Raw genomic sequence first — 18,435 nt, forward strand, 5'->3', positions numbered from 1 at the left:
CAAAGATAAATGATTGAAGATGCTGCTTTGCATGTTAACAACAGATGGACTTGTAATACATAGAGGTTTGTAATCTAGACAATTTTGTTAAGTATTTCAGTAACATATAGGACACACTTATAACACTTTCCAACACTATATAACTCAGTAATGAGTATTCATGATAACATAAACAAATAGGAGGTAATCAACTCATAACAGAAGTATTACAATAGCTACGAACACTATAGAATAAGTTCTTATCTCAGAGGAAGATTTCATATATTCCCATGAGAAAGCATCAAAGGACATTTTCCATCTTTAGTAATAGAAAATCTTTAAGGTTTTTTACTTCAAGGAGGGTGTTATATCTTCCCAATAGATGATTCTATTGAGAAATGTATACAGTTGTACAAAGCATGTATAGAATATGTATGTAAATGCTATGTAGATTTATACATATCTGTATATTTGTGCATAGTTGGGTTTCTTAAAAGAGTCTTTTAGTTTTCTTAGCATTACAAATTATTTTTGAGTTTTACTGTAGAAATGCTTTTGGTTTTCTGTATTAGAATAGGGTTTTAGCATAGTTAAAAAGTTTGGTTTGAATTTTTTCCATAGGATTTGTAAGATACAGTTCGAATTGTTTTGCATAGGCTTTGTTTTAGATAGGCTTTGTTTTCTGCAACAGTACAGGTTGCACATTTGTTATTTTGTTAATGTATTTTTGCAAATGTTGCACTTTGGATTTCGGTAATTGTGATGTTTTGACTTGCATGGTTGCAAGTATTTTCCTTGATTATTTTTCCTCTTTTTTGAAATTCACTTTTTATCTTTAGCATAGTTTAGTATAGGATAGAACAGTGATAGAGTAAGGTAAGCTTTTAAGATAAAGACTTTTTTTGGGGGGGATAGGATAATAAGGTTAAACATAGTTTAGGAATTGCATAGTTTACTACGATCCAATTGGGGAAACTTTATTTCCCAAAAGGATCGCAAGGAGGGATTATTAGGGGTAAAATTAGATATTTGGAATAGATAAATTAATGACGGGAGTACGAGGACTGTCAGAATGTCAGGCTGCCTTGGGTGGAATTTAGAGTCAAAGCTGCTGCTGGAATTCTGTGGAGTTGAAGGGAATTGGGAGTTTTCCAACTGTCACTCTGGTTTCTCTGGGCTAAGCTAGGTCTGGAAGGCAGTTTTTCCTGGGCTCTCTGGCAAATTCCCTGTGAAAACTGTGGGAATATCAGATTTATAGCTTGGGAAAGATCAAGGTGATTGTTTGGCAGTGGTTCAAGTTTGAAGGCTGACAGAAGAAAAAAGATCTTTTTCTCTGATTTCTGTGAGAAAAACAAAGAGAAGGCAGAGCTTTGGCCTTTCAGGCTGGGTAGCCAAACTTAAAGTGGGTTGGCTCTAGAATAGTAATATTCAGAGGCAGTAATTCAAATTATATATATTTTTAAATATTGGATAATAGAAATAGGCATAGTTAGTTAGAAACTTTGGGTTATAAAATAGATGGAGAGAGAGGGATAGAGAGATAGATAGATAGATAGAGAGAGAGAGAGAGCGAGAGAGCAAGTCTGGCTTTTCCAGATGGAAGTAGACTCCTTGAGGGGTCTTGAGTTGGGTGTGGTTTGAGGTAGTAACCCATTAGTATCAGGGATCTATCCTGATAAACTTTTTACCTTTCCTTTTAAACTTCATAAACTTGAATAAATAGAGATTAATTTATATATCTGTCTCGGAGAGACTGTTTACAGCCAGTCAATTTACTAAGTTTAGAGCCGACAAACTACTACTCATCAGTTAATAAGGCACACCTCCAACAACTAAACAACTGGCCTTTTACCAACAAATAAGAAGAGATACTGTATCATACAGTACTGTTTCAATATTATCATTACAACACCCTCTACCAAGATTTGCTCAGAGTGGGTAAATGACTTAAATATAAAGAGGGAAATCATAAACAAATTAGATGAACATAGAATAGTATACCTGTCAAGATTCATGGGAAAGGAAGAAATTTAAGACCAAGCAGGAGATAGAGAACACTACAAAAAGTAAAATGAATAATTTTGATTATATTAAATTATAAAGTTTCTGTACAAACAAAACCAATGCAATGAAAATTAGAAGGGAGGCAACAAATTAGGAAGAAAATTTATAACAAAAACCTCTGACAAAGGTCTCATTTATCAAATTTATAAGGACTAAGTCAATTATACAAAAAATCAAGCCATTCCCCAATTGCCAAATGGTCAAGGGGCATGAATAGGCAGTTTTCAGATAAAGAAATCAGATCTATCAATAAGCACATGAAAAAGTATCCTAAATCTCTTATAATTAGAGAAATGCAAATCAAAACAACTCTGAGGTAACACCTCACACCTAGCAGATTTGCCAATATGACACTAAAGGAAAATAATAAATGTTGGAGGGGTTGTGAGAAAATCAGGACATTAATTCATTGCTGGTGGAATTGTAAATTAATCCAGCCATTTTGGAAGGCAATTTGGAATTATTGGCAAAGGGCTTTAAAAGAATGCATACCCTTTAATCCAGAAACACCACTACTGGGTTTGTATCCCAAAGAGATAATAAGGAAAAATGCATGTACAAAAATATTCATAGCTGCAGTCTTTGTGGTGGCAAAAAATAGGAAAATAAGAGGGTGTCCCTCAATTGGAGAATGGCTGAACAAATTATGGTATATGATGGTAAGAAAGGTATAGGGATGTAAGGATTGATGATCTGGAGACTTTCTATATGAATTGGGAGAACCTCAACAAATTGATGCAGAGTGAAAGGAGCAGAACCAGGAGAACATTGTACACAGAGACTAATACACTGTGGTATAATCGAACATAATGGACTTCTCCATTAGTGGCGGTGTAATGTCCCTGAACAACTTGCAGGGACCCAGGAGAAAAAAACACCATTCATAAGCAAAGGATAAACTATGGGAGTGGAAACACCGAGAAAAAGCAACTGCCTGAATACAGAGGTTGAGGGGACATGACAGAGGATAGACTCTAAATGAACACTCTAATGCAAATACTATCAACAAAGCAATGGGTTCAAATCAAGAAAACATCTAATGCCCAGTGGACTTACGCGTCGGCTATGGGAGGTGGGGGGGGGGGGGAGGAAAAGAAAATGATCTATGTCTTTAACGAATAATGCTTGGAAATGATCAAATAAAATATATTTTAAAAAAAATAATACTTACACTATTTACTTCATGGTGGTAAGAGGAAAGTAGTTAAAAAACCCTGAACAGCATATAACTGTGAAAAGTTTTTGTTCTTTTGCAGACTACAAAAACTATGCAACATAGACAACTATATTGTAGCATGCCCATGTTTATAGCCATTTATTCACTGAAATGCAAATCAGTCACATTATGAATTATAATTCTTTTTTCTTAGCAGAAAGTGTTAGCATTTCTAATGGGAAGATTCTGGGTAGATGAAACCTCTCAAATATAAATAGCCAAAGATCAATGTTAATAAGTTATATTATTGAAAAGTGTGGCAGTCTTTTCTGAGAATGAAGATTAAATCTAATAACTGAGTTTATTTATATAACACTGGTTAATTAAAAAAACAACAAAGCTTTTAAATACATAATGGTATTTTTTATATATTGGGATTTAAAAAACTAGTCTGAATTTAATGAACAAATACAAAAAAAAGGAATTTCCACATATAAAACAGAACACAAAGGGAGTATTAAATGTGAAAATGTAAATTTCTATTAGAACATTTTATTTTTTACATAAACATATATAAAAAATTCAGCATGTTATTTTCAAAAGAATACTGCTTCTCTAAGTTTTCGTCTAAGCTTCCTTCTGTTTTCTTCTGTGATTTCTTTTTTAAAGCTTTAATTCTTCTCCTTAAAATTTTTTCCCTTTTTATTTGGCAACATTGCCTTTACTTCCCTTCTTTCCCCCCAAATCCTCAGTGTATTACTATCTGGACATCTAACATAAATAGTAAACACAGGATGTCCAAAATTGAGTTCATTATAATTCCTTTTAATAAACTTGCTTTTCTTCCTAAGGTCTCTATTGTTGTCTGTGGTGCTATTATTTACCCTTAGGACCATGGCCATCACCATCCACTTGTAATACCCTAAAAGTCTCTTTGTGGATTTTTCTTCTCTCTCTTTTTTTAAGCCCTTACCTTCCATCTTAGAATCAATACTTAGTATTGGTTCTGCAGTAGAACAGTGGTAAGGGCTAGGCAACTGGGGTTAAGTGACTTGGCCAGGATTCCCCCCACTAGAAAGTATCTGAAGTCAAATTTGAACTCAGAACCTCCCATCTCCAGGCCACTTAAGCCCCCTACCTGTGCCCTTGCAAGATTTTCTACTTTAATTTATCTTTCCAGTCATAGCATGTTTTAAACTAAAATCCCATCTTCCCCAGGAAGCCTTACCAGATTCCTCTCAATTTTAACATCCTCTTTCTATTGATTATTTTAAATTAATCTTGTATCTAGTTTGTGGGTACAGAGTTGTTTGCATGTTGTTTTTGTATCTTCCCAGAACTTGGTCAAGGTCCAGCATATAGCAGGTGCTTAATTGTTTACTGACATGAATGACTACAACTAGAAGAAACTTTTATGTGTGGAGATCTAATTATATCACTCCTCTTAAAAATATTCAGTGGTTCTGAAATGACTGTAGTGTTCAATTCAGCCTCCACTGCTTGGTATTCAAGAATCATCAAAATCTGACACTTTCTCCTCCCCAATCTTATCTCAACCCACTCACTTCTACAAACACTCTTCCCCCAGGGTTCTCCCCATCTACAATCACTGAACTGTCATTACTTTTCTTTCTGTTCAGGCTGATTTCCATACTCAAAAACTACCTTCCCTTCTCTCTTAATCAGTTAATTTAGATTAATTCACAGATAATTTAAATTATCTGTGAATAAGAGGAAAGGAAATTGCAAAGGAACAGAGAATAAAGATGTATGCAAGACAGAATAACTGCTGTAGTAAAATGCTGAAAGATGTGGAAGAGGGGATTTAAGAGCATAGTGGGAAGGCAATCGCTTTGGCAAAGCAAAGAGTTAAAAAGCAGGAGTCAAGATACATAAAATTTGGTATTTTAGAATAGATTGTTGAAGTTCTAGTTGGATGACCTCAATCTCTATAATATAAGAGGTGCAGTGGTCTAGCACAGTGCATGATACTGTCGTTTTTTAAATTTTGTATAGCAGAAACTAAAACAGAGACCTGGGAATGGAACCCTGAGAGTAGACAGGAGTCTGAAAGAGGCAAATATAAAGTTTTAAGAACAAAAAAATTGACATACAATTATTTAGAAGGAATCCCAGAGATTCCAATTATCTGGGAAGTTCCTTTGTTTCTATTTTCATAAAATTTTCCCTACATCCCCTCCTCTAACTCATTCATATTTTCTCTTCCACTGTTGCCACCACTGTACAGGTCCTCAAAACCTCATGCCTGGACTGTTGAAATAGTTTGCTGGTTAGTCTGTCTGCCTTACCAACCTTCCCACTAGAGTTCTTTTTCTACTTAGCTGTCAAAGTGATTTTTCTAAAGTGCTGGTCTCACTATGCCACTCCCCTTATTCAGTAATTTCAGTGGTTCCTAATTGCCTCAAGGATCAAATAGAAAACCCTTTTCTTTTTCTGCATCACTATCACTAAACATTCACTCTTCTCTCCCTTGAAAATAAGCCCTCCCAGGGGCAGCTGGGTGGCTCAGTGGATTGAGAGCCAGGCCTAGAGATGGGAAGTCCTAGTTTTAAATCTGACCTCAGACACTTCCTAGCTGTGTGACCCTGGGCAAGTCACTTAACCCTCATTGCCTAGCCCTTACCACTCTTCTGCCTTGGAATCAATATATATTATTGATTGCAAGACAGAAGGTAAGGGTTTAAAAAAAAAGAAAAAGAAAATAAGTCCTTCATAATAAATTAGTTTAATCATGCAAAAAAAAAAACCCATACATTAGTTGTATTTGAAAATGCATGTTTCATTCTGAGAATGTATCGGGTTCTACAAAGAGGTGGGAAATATGCTTCATCATTAGTCTTTTAGAGTCATGACTGGTCATTATACTGATCAGTTATCTAAGTCTTTCAAAGTGGTTTCCCCTTACATTACTGTAGCCTACTATCTCCTGGGCCATGCCCTCTTCACTCTGCATCAGTTAATAAAAGTCTTTTCAGGTTTCTCTAATCCATTCATTTCATCTTAGCTCTGGTCCAATAATAATCCATTCTATACATATGCTATAATTTATTCAGCCATACTTGAACTGATGGGCATCCACTCTACTATAAATCTTGTGCAGATAGCTCTTTTCCCTCTTACTTTGACATCTTGTATATTAGACCTTGTAGAAGTATCACTGGGTCAAAGACCATACAGAGTTTAATGACCCTGTGGTAAAGTTTCAATGTAGTGACACATTGGAGGAGTCTTTAAACATTATCTGGCTGTCCTGCGCTCCTTTTAAATTATGTCTATTTTTTACTGTTGCCTTATCTGAGATTATAGTTTCCACTTGAAGTTTTTTAATTAACTTGTGGCACAACATTCTGTTCCAACCCTCATTTTAACTGTCTGAATGTTTCAAGTGTAATTATTATACATTGTTGCATTGATTTTGTTTTAAATCATTGTTATCCTCCTGCATTTTATAGGTGAATTCATCCAGTTCATATTTAGTCATGACTGTAAATTTGTTTTTTCCCTCTATCAAAACACCTTTCATTTTTTTCATCTACCTATTCTCTTGTCACAAAAAATTATGAGCTCATTCACTGAATGCTCCCTTTTTTACCCTCCTCCTCATTATACATGAAAGTGTCTTTCCCCGTTATCTGCAGCTTCACCCCTGTATCTCATGAAGAGGAACCTACTCCTTAGCAAGGCAAACACCTCCTACATGTAGGCAGCTTTTATGCTATCTCCAAATACAGTTATGTTTCCCCATCATTAAAAAACACCTACTTGATCTTATCATCCTTGCTAACCATCATCCTATATCTCTCCTCCCCTTTGCAGGTAAACATGAGAAAGATGTCTGAAATCAGTGTCTACATTATTTCCTTCACTCCAACTCAATTCTAAAACTTTTGCAATCTAGCTTCCTTAACCAATGATCTCTTAATTGATAAAAGTTAATAGTCTTTCTCAGTGCTCATATTTCTTGACCTCTTTGCAGCCTCCAAAACAGACAATCATGCCCTTCTCTTGGATATTCTCTCCCCTCTATGTTTCCAAACACTGATGTCTCCTGGTTCTTACTCTCACTGGTCTGACTGTGCCTTCTCGGTCTCTTTTTTTGGATATTCATCCAGGAAACACTACTCTAAGGCTCTGTCTGAGGCCCTCTTCTCTATTTTATCTTCTCCCCACAGGTTTAATTATCATCTCTCTGCAGATTATCCTCACATCTATCTGTTCATCCATCCTCTCGAGTGCCAGACTAGCATCATCAAATGCCTCTTGGACATGTCTTGAAGTAGATATTTTGAAGGCATCTCAACTCAACATGTTTAAAATAGTACTCATTAACTTTACCCTAAAATTTTCCCCTCTTCTGAATGTCCCTATTAACTAGAGGGCACCATCATCCTTCCACTCATCTAAGCTTACAACCTATGTGTCATCTTTAATGCCTATCTGTCTGAATCTCTCCCAACTTCCCTCATATCCAATCAGTTATCAAGTCTTGTAATTTCTTCATATCTTCTTCATAATATCTCATCTATGTGCAGGTTCTCATCATCTAGGATCTAGAATTTTACAAAAGCCATTAGGTGGTAATCCTGCCTCAAATATTTTCTCACTCTGGCCCATCCTTTCTTCAGCTGTCAAAGTGATTTTCCTAAAAAGCAAATCTAACAACATCACCTCCAGTTTCAGTAAATCCCAATGGCTCATTAAGGCCTCTGGGATCAAATAAAAATTCATCTGCTTAACTTTTTAAACCCTTTATAACCTGGTGCTTTGCTACTCTTCTACGTCTTCTAATCCTTTAGTCCTCTCTATGAACTCTAGGATCCAGTGAAATCGGCCTTCTTCCTGTTCTTTACATGTCATTCCATTTCCATGGCTGGAAGACTCTCCTCACCCTCCAGCTTACTTGACTTCCTTCAATTCTGAGCTCAGTGTGTAGGAGGTGTTTCCCAGTCCCCTTTTCTCCCCTTGCCTCTTCATCCCTCCAAGTATTTTCCCCTCCGGGATTATTTTCCATTTACCATGTATGTATGGACATAGTTGTTTGTATAGTCACCCCCATTATAATGTTGGCTCTTTGACAGAAGTATCCCCAGGGCTTATCACAGTTCCTGGCACATAATAAATGCTTTTTGATTAATTGACTTTTATTAATATAGTCTTTTCTCATGGAATCATTGAGTTCTGAATGCTCCATTCAATTTTGTGAGTTCAGTATTTCAGGTTTTTTTCTACCTTCTGTTCTAAGTTATTTGTTGTAATTGTTTCCTCAAGTTTATTATGTTTTAAAATCACTTTCTTAGGTTCTTCTAGTCATTTTTTGGTGTCACTGTATATAAACCATTCTTTTCTTTCAGTCTCTTCTTTGTATAGGGCTTCTCTTAACTAATAGTATTTATTTGCTGCTTTTAGAGTTTTCTTTCTTTACTTGGCTTTTCAATGCAGTGAACTAACTAGAGATGATTGGGTCTCCAGATTCTGCTTAGACAAGCCAGTGCTGAGATTTATCTGGCTGTGGCCCCATTTATGAACACTAATGTGGACTTCTGGTTCCCCTAACAAATCCTTTTTCTGAACACCTTGCAGGCTCCTAGCCATCTTCTTGGGCAACCCCATATTATACAAGGAGTTTCCCTGATGCTTTTCTTTAGTCTTCTTAATCAATGTTCTTTCTATTACCATTTTAATTCTTTGCTATTTGTGTTTGAAGAGCTGGGTTCTTCTAAGGCACAGGCTCCTAACCTTTATTGTGTCATGAATCCTTTGGCAGTCTGGCGAAGCCCATGGACCTCTTCTCAGAATAATGTTTTAAAATACAAAGAACTACAAAGGAAACCAATTATATTAAAATATAGTATCAAAATACTAAAGAAATAAATTCATGGACCTCAGGTTAAGAATCCTTATTCTAGGACCTTTTTTACTTCACAGTCTTAATTGCAATACAGTATTTTAGAGTTTACATAGTACTTCCCTTACTTCCTAGATTAGGCTTTTGTGTAAATTCTAAGCTCTATCCCTTCCCATACTCTTGGACAGGGGTGGATAAATCCAGTTTGATCCTTTCTCTTCTCTATATTGTATGACAGTGCAGTTCTGGATGGCTGATCCCAGTGGCTTAATGGGGATAACTGACTTCTATGGTATCTCAATCTCCATTTCCTTGTATGATTCCCAATTCTCTGTCCCTTCTGTCCTTAGAAGTCCTAAAAGGATGCTAAGGTTCACATTGGTCTCAAGTCTCCTATGTAAGCAGCTAACTGTCTCTTATTGTGACCCTGAGAGAAGCACTGACTTCAGGACTCTTGGAGATCTTCCAATATTACCCAGGTGCTATGAGGCCTATATCTTGCTGTAGCTCCAGTAGATGTATAGTTCTTCCCTATCCCTCTGAGCAGCAAAACCTACAATAGGTGGGAGAGAGTGTGGGGTGGGGTTGTCTCTTGCTGCTACTCAAGTAGACCAGGTTTGTGATCCTGTTGTTCTGAGGTCCATTTAGTGGAGCTCACAACTGATTTCTACTTTTTCTGACACATCAGCACTGCCAGTACTCACAGGCTTTCTTCACCACCTTCTTGTACAGTCTAAAAGTGGAGAGAGAAGTTTATTGATGTCTTTTTGGTCTTCTGGATCAAGGTTTCTATCTTGTGGAATCCCACTAAGGTGTTTGTTTGTTCTAGGCCCATCTAGGATTTTTCATGTCTCCACCTTAATACCTGTATTGTATTTTGAAATTTACAAAGTACTTTACTTACAATATCACTGTGAGGTAAGAAATATAAGAATTGTATCCATTTCATAGATAAAAACCCCTGAGGACCAAAGAATTAATGTAATTTGCCAGTCACATAGAAGCAAAGATAGTAAATGGTACCATTTGAATACATGAATTCCTTTCTTTGTGAAGATGAAATTGAAAATTTAAACATAGAAAGCTATCAATAGTTATATAATAATGCGTTATAACAGCTTCACTGGAGAATCCTTACTATAAAGATTCTTGGATTAATGGAAATTCCTCATGAGAGGAAGAAATATGAGACATGTAAAAAGTAAAAACTATTGGTGTAAGGCTGCTGTTCAAGATGCTTCTTTGTCCCACAAAATGATTATAAGTGGTTATCAAAAGTTACATTGATTTGGCTGTAGTCAATAAATATTTATTACTATATGCCAGGTACTGTGTTAAGCACTAGGAATACAAAGAAATGGAGGAGTCCCTATTCTCAAGAAACTCATAGTCTATTGGAGGTGAAGAAATCATGTTAGGTAAGGATTAAATCAAATGCCCACCTATTAGAATAATGGCCCTAGAAGAATTAAATATAACTCTGCTAATATAACCATTCATAAAACTCTTAATAACTTTCTATCTTGTCACTAATCCTGGTCTAGCTCTGCTTTGTGACTAGTTACTTCTGGCATCTTCCCTCCTAATCATACCATAGTCCATCCCTCAAGCTAGCATCAAGGTCTTCCTTGATACACATCCCTGGTCTAAAGATAGCATTCTTGTGGATAAACAAGGAAAATATTGTTTTAGTAAATTATTGTACAGGCTAATATTACTAACACTTCACATAAAGTTTTAAAATATTTTAAAACTTTAAAAGTTTACCTTACCTTTCGACTTGGAGATAAACGTGGACTGGGACTAAATTTATTACTTGTTTGTGTAGAGATTTTAGCTGATTTTAATTCTTTTTCACACTGTGCCAATTCCTTCTTAAGTTTTTCTCTTCGCTGCTGATCCGAATCTTAGGAAAGAAAAAAAAAATTTTTTTTAAATAGATTGGTGCAAAACAGAAGAGTGCATGTGGGGCTGGGGGCAGAAGTAATGAAATATGAGAGACAGCATGGGAGAGTAGATAGGGCACCAAGATTATTTAGGTTTAAGTTTCACTTCTGATATAGATTGGCTATGACCCTGGATAAATCACTTTATCTCTCTGAGGTCCTATACCAATTCCTATTCTTTTTGAAATATCATTAAAAACATTTTATTATGCATATTAAGAATGCGTGCATTTTTGCAAATCCATGCAAATGGATCCATGATCCAAAGACAATTTAATACATAGCCAAGGAAACTAGGACCATAAAAAATTTATGGGAACCTGCAAGACAATGAACTACTTTGGGTAAATTATCTACCTATGTATGTGTCTGAAATGACAAAAAAACATAAGAGCATAAGAAAATGCTGAGAAAAGGTATTTTTACTTGAAAAGAAGAATAAAAGTTCAATATTAGAAATAAAAATTAGAAGTAGCTATACAATATCTTCTTTCTTGTCAATTTGATCATTATGGAACAAATTACCTGAAAGCACTATATCTTTCAAACACACCACAGACAATTCTTGCTTTGTTTAAGTAGATCTATCTAGACTACATAAAGCTATTTTTACATAATTTGAATTTGCCTCTACCCACCCACTTCACTTAGCCTATATAATAAAGGCATTCACAAAATAATAGCTTTATGTAAGTTATAAAATGCACTAAAACATAGACATATTAAATATAGTACCATAATAAGCAGAATTAGGACATGAAAGGTAAAGTTAATGAAAACTATGCACAGTATGTTGTCCCTTTCCCATCCACTGCACCTAGCCTTTATCAATAGCAGTTAGCTGTACAACTTTTTTAAAGGAGTTATTGAAAGATGTTTGGACAGTAGCTCTCTTTTTTCCATCATATATCAAATATGATTAGCAATATCATCCTCACCTATAATCTTAGAACTTTTAAAACTATTGAAGTACTTTGATCCACCTTTTTAATACAAGAAAAAAAAATCACTCAAATGATGCTTCTGCCAGCAGTTTAATTAAAAACTTTTTGGGTCTGACCTGGGTTATAAAATTTCCCTTTCTTCTGCAATCTTTTGTAGATATTGGCTCAATCTGATCCTCATTCCATAGTTCTTCTCCATGATGCTCAATAAACTTCCACATCAGACTCAAACACTTCTAGCTCCAATTATTGTGCTAATGTTAAAAATCTTGAAACTCCCTTCTTTGAATATTTCATCTTTATTAAATTAATGAAAACTAGGAATGAACTGCAGGCATACTTTTTTCCAAACTCTCTTTGTACATGTTTGTGATATATCTTCTTTTTGTTTTCCTTAAGTGACTTTCTCTTTAATTCCTCTAGGGAAGTGGAAATCCCTGAATTTTTCCCCCTACACCCCCTTTATGTGGGCCTTTCTATCAGCACCTCTCCCTCAGTAGAATTCTTTATGTAAAGCTGAAAGTGTGTAATGCAAATTTACATAAAATGAGAACTGTCTGTACTATAAGAGACTCTTCCTGGATTTTTCTCAGTGAAGGCCTCTCCCAACACTAAATCAATTACCAAAGTAATTTTTGGTTTGCTGTCATCCTTGTATTCAAAATCCAGAGGCTCCCTACAGGATTAAATATAAATTTCTCTATTTGTCTCTTCATATGCAGGCTTCTTCCTGTCCCTAGAGTCTTCTTACATACCCCCTTCACCATACCCATCAGTCTAGCTAATCTGGCCTATTTGCTGTTCTGTAAACATGACAATAAATGTCCCATTTCTTGTGTCTTTGCACTTATTTTTCCCCAGGCCTGGAATACACTCTATCTTCACTTCCTCCTTCCTGGAATCTCTGATTTCCTCCAAGACTCAGTTCAGATGTTACCATCTGCAAGAATCTTTTCATGATCTTACTACTTGCTAGTACCTTTTTCTCTATCCTAAGAACCTTGCATTCATATTGTACATATTGTGTACATACAAAAATATATGAAAAGGTGATGGATAATTGGAATAGATTCAGAACACAATACAAAGTAGAAAATGACCATAGTTATCTATGTTTGATTAATCAAAAAATTCAAGCTTTTCATGTAAGAACCCACCATCTGACACAAACTTCTAAGAAAACTAGAAAACAGTTTCACATTAACTAGTCATAGTCCAGCATCTCACATCATATACTAAGATGATGAGAAAATGGGTACATGATTCAGACATAAAGGATGATATCATAAGCAAATTAAGGGAACATGGAGAATTTTACCTGTCAGATTTATAGATGAAGTAAGAGTTTATAAGTAAGCAAGAGATAGAGAATATCATGGAAAGGACAATCGATAATTTTGATTATGTGAAATTAAAAAGGTTTTGCACAAATAAAAACAATGTAGCCAAAATTAGAAAACAGAAAATGGGAAAATTTTTTATGTTGTTTCTGACAAAGTCCTCATTTCTCAAATATAGAGGGAACCAGGGCAAATTTATAAAAATAAGAGGCATTCCCCAAATGATAAATGTTCAAAGGATATAAACAGGAAGTTTTCAGAAGAGGGAAACCAAAGCTATCAATAGTCATATAAAAAAATGCTCTAAATCACTACTAATTAGAGAAATGTAAAGTAAAACAATTTTAAGATACTATCTCATACCTATCATATTTGCTAATATGACAGAAAAAGAAAATGAGAAATTTTGGACGGGATATGGAAAAACTGGGACATCAATATACTGTTTGTGGAATTATGAACTAATCTAGTCATCTGGAGAGCAATTTGTAACTGTGGTTATAAAACTGTGCATAACCTTTGTCCCAGTAACACCACTACAGGTCTGTAAACCAAAGTGATCAAAGAAAAGAATCTTTACATGAAAAATATTTATATTAATTCTTTTTCTGGTGGCAAAGTATTGGAAAGGGAGGAGGTAGCTATCAAATGGAGAATAGCTAAACAAATTGTGGTATGTGATTATGATGGAATACTATTGTTCTATAAGAAATAAAAAGCAGGATGGTTTCAGAAAAAATTGGGAAGACTTTTTGAACTGATGCAAAGTGAAGTGAGCAGAACCAGGAGATTTAAAATGTTTGCTATTATTGCTCTAGAAAGTCAACTAAAGAACTAATTGAAACAATTACTTCTGCAAAGTAGTAGGACATAGAACAGACCAGGATTTCTATGTATTGCCAACAAAATACATTAGAAAACCAGAGAAAGATAAATTCTATTTAAATTAACTTCAAAAAGTATGAACCATATGACCACAAAAATAAAACACTCTTTACACAAATAAACAGATCTAAGTGGAAAATATAAACTGCTCATTGGTAGACCAAGCCAATATAATAAAAAATGATAATACTCACTAAATTAACTTACTTATTCAGTGCCATACCAATCAGACAACCAAAGGATTACTTTAGAGAGACAGAAAAAATGACCACAAAATTTACTTGGAGGACCAAAATGCCAATAATATAACATAAAAAAGTTAGGAGGGATGCCTAGCAGTACCAGATCTCAAACACTATTGGCAAAGCATTAATCATCAAAACAATTTGATAACAGTTAACAAATAGAGGAGGTGAGCAGTGGAACAGATTAGATATACAACATACAGAAGCAAATGAGCTCAGGAGCTTAGAATTTTATAAACACAAAGATGATTATAAAATATAGGAAAAGATTAGCCTTTCCTTAAAATGACAAACAATATCTACCTAAAAAAGTATAATCTGCAATGTGGATATTAGAAGCTTTCCTAATAAGATCAAGAGTGAAAGAAGGATGCCCATTATCATCATTATTATTCAATATTGTACTAGAAATCCTAGCTTTAGTAATAAGAAAAAAACTGAATAAATTAAAGTAGGCAATGAAAAAACTAAACAATCAATATTTGCATATTAGATGGTGGTATACTTAGAGAATCCTAGAGAATCAATTAAAAAACTAGCAGAAATAATAATTTTAGTAAGGTTGTAGGATACAAAATAAATACATATAAATCATCAGAATTTCTATATATAAACACAAAGTTCAGCAGCAAGGTATATAAAGAGACATTCCATTTAAAATCACTCTAGACAATATGAAATACCTGGGAATATATTTGTCAAGACAAACCCAGGAATTATATGAATACAATTACAAAATATTTTTGGCACAAATAAAATTAGATCTAAACAACTGAAAAAGCATTAATTGTTCATCAGTAGGCTGAGATAAAATAATAAAAATGACAATTCTACCTAAATTAATTTATTTATTTAGTGCCATAACAAACTACCAAATAAATATAATATAGAACTAGAAAAAGAATAAAATTAAATCTGAAATAACAAAATATTAAGAACATTAATAGAATTAATGAAAAAAAATGTGAAGGAAGGTAGCCTCTCAGTACCAGCTCTCAAACTAAACTATAAAGCAATAATCATCAATGAACAATATACAGGGCTAAATGATGTTAGCAAACAAATGTTTGATAAATCAAAAGACCCCGGCTTTGGGGATAAAACTCACTATTTAACAAAAACTTCTGGGAAAATTGGAAAACAATATGACAGAAACTTGGTATAGTCTAATATCTTACACCCTATACCAAGATAAAGTAAAAAACAGAATATATGATTTAGATATAAAGAGTAATACTGTAAGTAAATTAGGGGAACATACAATAATTTACTTGTCAGACTATAGAGAAGGGAAGAATTTATGACTAAACAAGAGATAGCAAGCATTATAAGATGTAAACTGAATAATTTTGATTATATTAAATAAATTAAAAGACTTTTATACAAACAAAACTAATGTAACCAAGATTAGAAGGGAAACAACTTGAACTGGGAAAACAATTTGTAACAAATTTCTCTGATAATCAAGGTATAATTTCTCATATAGAGGACTAAATCAAATGTATAAGAATACAAGGCATTTCCCAATTGACAAATAGCCAAAGGATATGAACAAGCAATTTTCAGATGAAGAAATCAAAGCTATCAATAATCTAGATGTGGGATATGAAGAGAAGGCTTAGCTAGGCCTTCTCAGGGGCAAGATCCCAGAAGAGGAACCTGTAAAGAACCCATGTGATAACCTAGGTCAGTGATGGTAAACCTTTTAGAGATGAGTGCCCTTCCCAGACTATGTTCCATGTCCCTCCCCTCCTCTAAGTGCTGGGTATTGCCTGTGTCCCTTTACTCCACACAGGGGAGGGAGAAAGCACTCCCATTGGGCTGCTGGGTGGAGGGGAATGGCCCAAGCTCTCTTCTCCCTTCCAGTTCTGCCACCTGTGAGCTACCCACCTTACCCTCTGTGCTCTCCCCTTTGGCTTTGGCTTCTAGGCAGAAAGGCAGGATGGGGTGAAAAAATATCCTCAGGCACATGGAAAGGGGGAATGGAGAAGCTCCACTAGAGTCCCTCTGCCTATATAGTAACAAACTCTGCAAGGAGCGAGGGCCGCTGTGTGCCCACTGAGAGTGCTCTGCTGCCATCTTTGGTGCCTGTGCCATAGGTTTACCATCACTGGCCTAGGTGGTTTGAGGGCCATGGTAAGAGATAAATCTGGGTAGTTCAATGTGAGTAGGGATGGGTGTATGCAATGTGGTTTGTAGATTATAGGAAAAATTTTCCTCCTATATCAGACATCTCCCATTGCCCAAGATCCCTTCATTAGAATCACTTCCTTGTAATCAGTTGTCCAAAGACTCCCATTAAAATGTACATATCACCTGAGAGGAGTAGATTTGGCAGGCTAGATTTGTCCAAGGATCTAGAGAATCTACAGAATCACATAGCCCTAAGGGACCTTTATTTATCTTTTAGTCTAAACCTTCTAAATGATCAGCATTTCCTAAAGCCTAGGGAGAAGAGATAACTTGACTAAGGTCACATAGTTGCTTTGTGATAGGATTATGACTCAAACTCAGATTGGTTATAAGATGAAGAAAAGTGATAAATGTTGGAGGGAACATGGCAAAATTGGGACACTACTAATGCACTGGTGGTGTTGTGAAATGATCCAAGCATTCTGGAGGACAATTTGGAACTATGCCCAAAAGGCTATAAAAAATGTGCATATCCTTTGACCCTATAATACCACTACAGGATCTGTATCCCAAAGAGATAGCAAAAAAGGGGAAAGGACCTACTTGTACAAAAATATTTATAGCAGCTCTTTTTGTGGTGGCAAAGAATTGAAATTTAAGGGGATGTCCATCAATTGAACAATGGCTGAATAAATTGTGGTATACATTGGTGATGGAATTTTATTATGCTATAAGATATTATAAGGAAGATGATTTTAGAAAAAGCAGGAGAGAGCTGCATGAACTGATGCAGAGCAAAATAAGCAGAACCAGGAGAACACTGTACAGAGTAAGAGCAATACTGTTCAATGGTCAACTCTGAAAATTTAGCTGCTCTCAGCAATACAATGATCTGGGACAATTCTGAAAAAACTTATGACAAAGAATGCTATTCACCTCCAGAGAAAGAATTGTTGAGACAGATAGATGCAGAACAAAGCATATTATCATTTTCTTTAGTCTATTAATGGCTTTATTTTGAGGTTTGGTTTTGTATGAGTGTGCTCTTACCACAGTGGCCAATATGGAAGTGTGTTTTGTATGATAATACATGTATGACCCAGATCAAATTGCTAACCATTTCTGAGTGGGAGGAGGGAAAAGAGGTAAGGAGACAGTATGGATCTTATAATTTTGGAAAATTTATGTTGAAATTATTACATGTAATTGAGAAAATAAAATACCTGAAATTAAAAAAAAATAAGTTCAAGGACTATTTCATTTTTTTAATATCCTAGTGCTTAGATAACACCTCGCACATAGTAATCAGTTAATACATGCTTGGTGACTGACTAAACTGTTCATTCAAAACACAGCTCTCACAATAATTTTAAGAAAAAATCAATATAATAAAATATAGCATTTTTTAAATCCACTACAATTCTGCCTGGTCTTAAATTGATTACAGTTTTTCTTAAATAAAACTATGGCTTCTTAAAGGAGTCATTACAAAAATTAATCACTTGATATCCATTGATGACATCAAATTGTATAGTCCCATCACAAAACATGAACTGCTCTTTCATCTTGTGTATTCCTTCTCTAATGATATCAAAATAACATTTGGATACAACAGGCATAAAATTCTTAATATATATCAGTGAAAGCTAGAGATTCAAAGCTTCTAGCTTGAACCAAAATTTGGAGGCAATGCCCACAAATCCCTTGGTTTCTTTTCAGGAAAGATACAGTGAGGATAAAGATATCAAATATAAGACCCTGGCTAAATATGTTAAGTGACCCTCTGGCATCCTAAAATCAAAACTGAATACAAAGGGCAAGTTTTTTTCTTAACTATATATTGGGCTCATCATAATGGAATTATATTAATTCTTCCT

The 18,435-nt window shown here is 34.9% G+C and overlaps 1 protein-coding gene across 9 annotated transcripts in view; it reads right to left on the minus strand.

Annotated features, from left to right (window-relative positions):
- Nucleotides 1-18,435, minus strand: part of SPATA7 (spermatogenesis associated 7) — a 91,977-nt gene that overhangs the window by 46,619 nt on the left and 26,923 nt on the right. For all 9 annotated transcript variants that reach the window (XM_056810573.1, XM_007472670.3, XM_056810574.1 and 6 more), the window contains one exon: nucleotides 10,838-10,971. In XM_056810573.1, the coding sequence (XP_056666551.1) occupies nucleotides 10,838-10,971 (134 nt within the window). The remainder of the gene's footprint in view (nucleotides 1-10,837; nucleotides 10,972-18,435) is intronic.

The sequence above is a fragment of the Monodelphis domestica genome, chromosome 1 (genome assembly GCF_027887165.1).
Source record: "Monodelphis domestica isolate mMonDom1 chromosome 1, mMonDom1.pri, whole genome shotgun sequence".
Lineage (NCBI taxonomy): Eukaryota > Metazoa > Chordata > Mammalia > Didelphimorphia > Didelphidae > Monodelphis > Monodelphis domestica.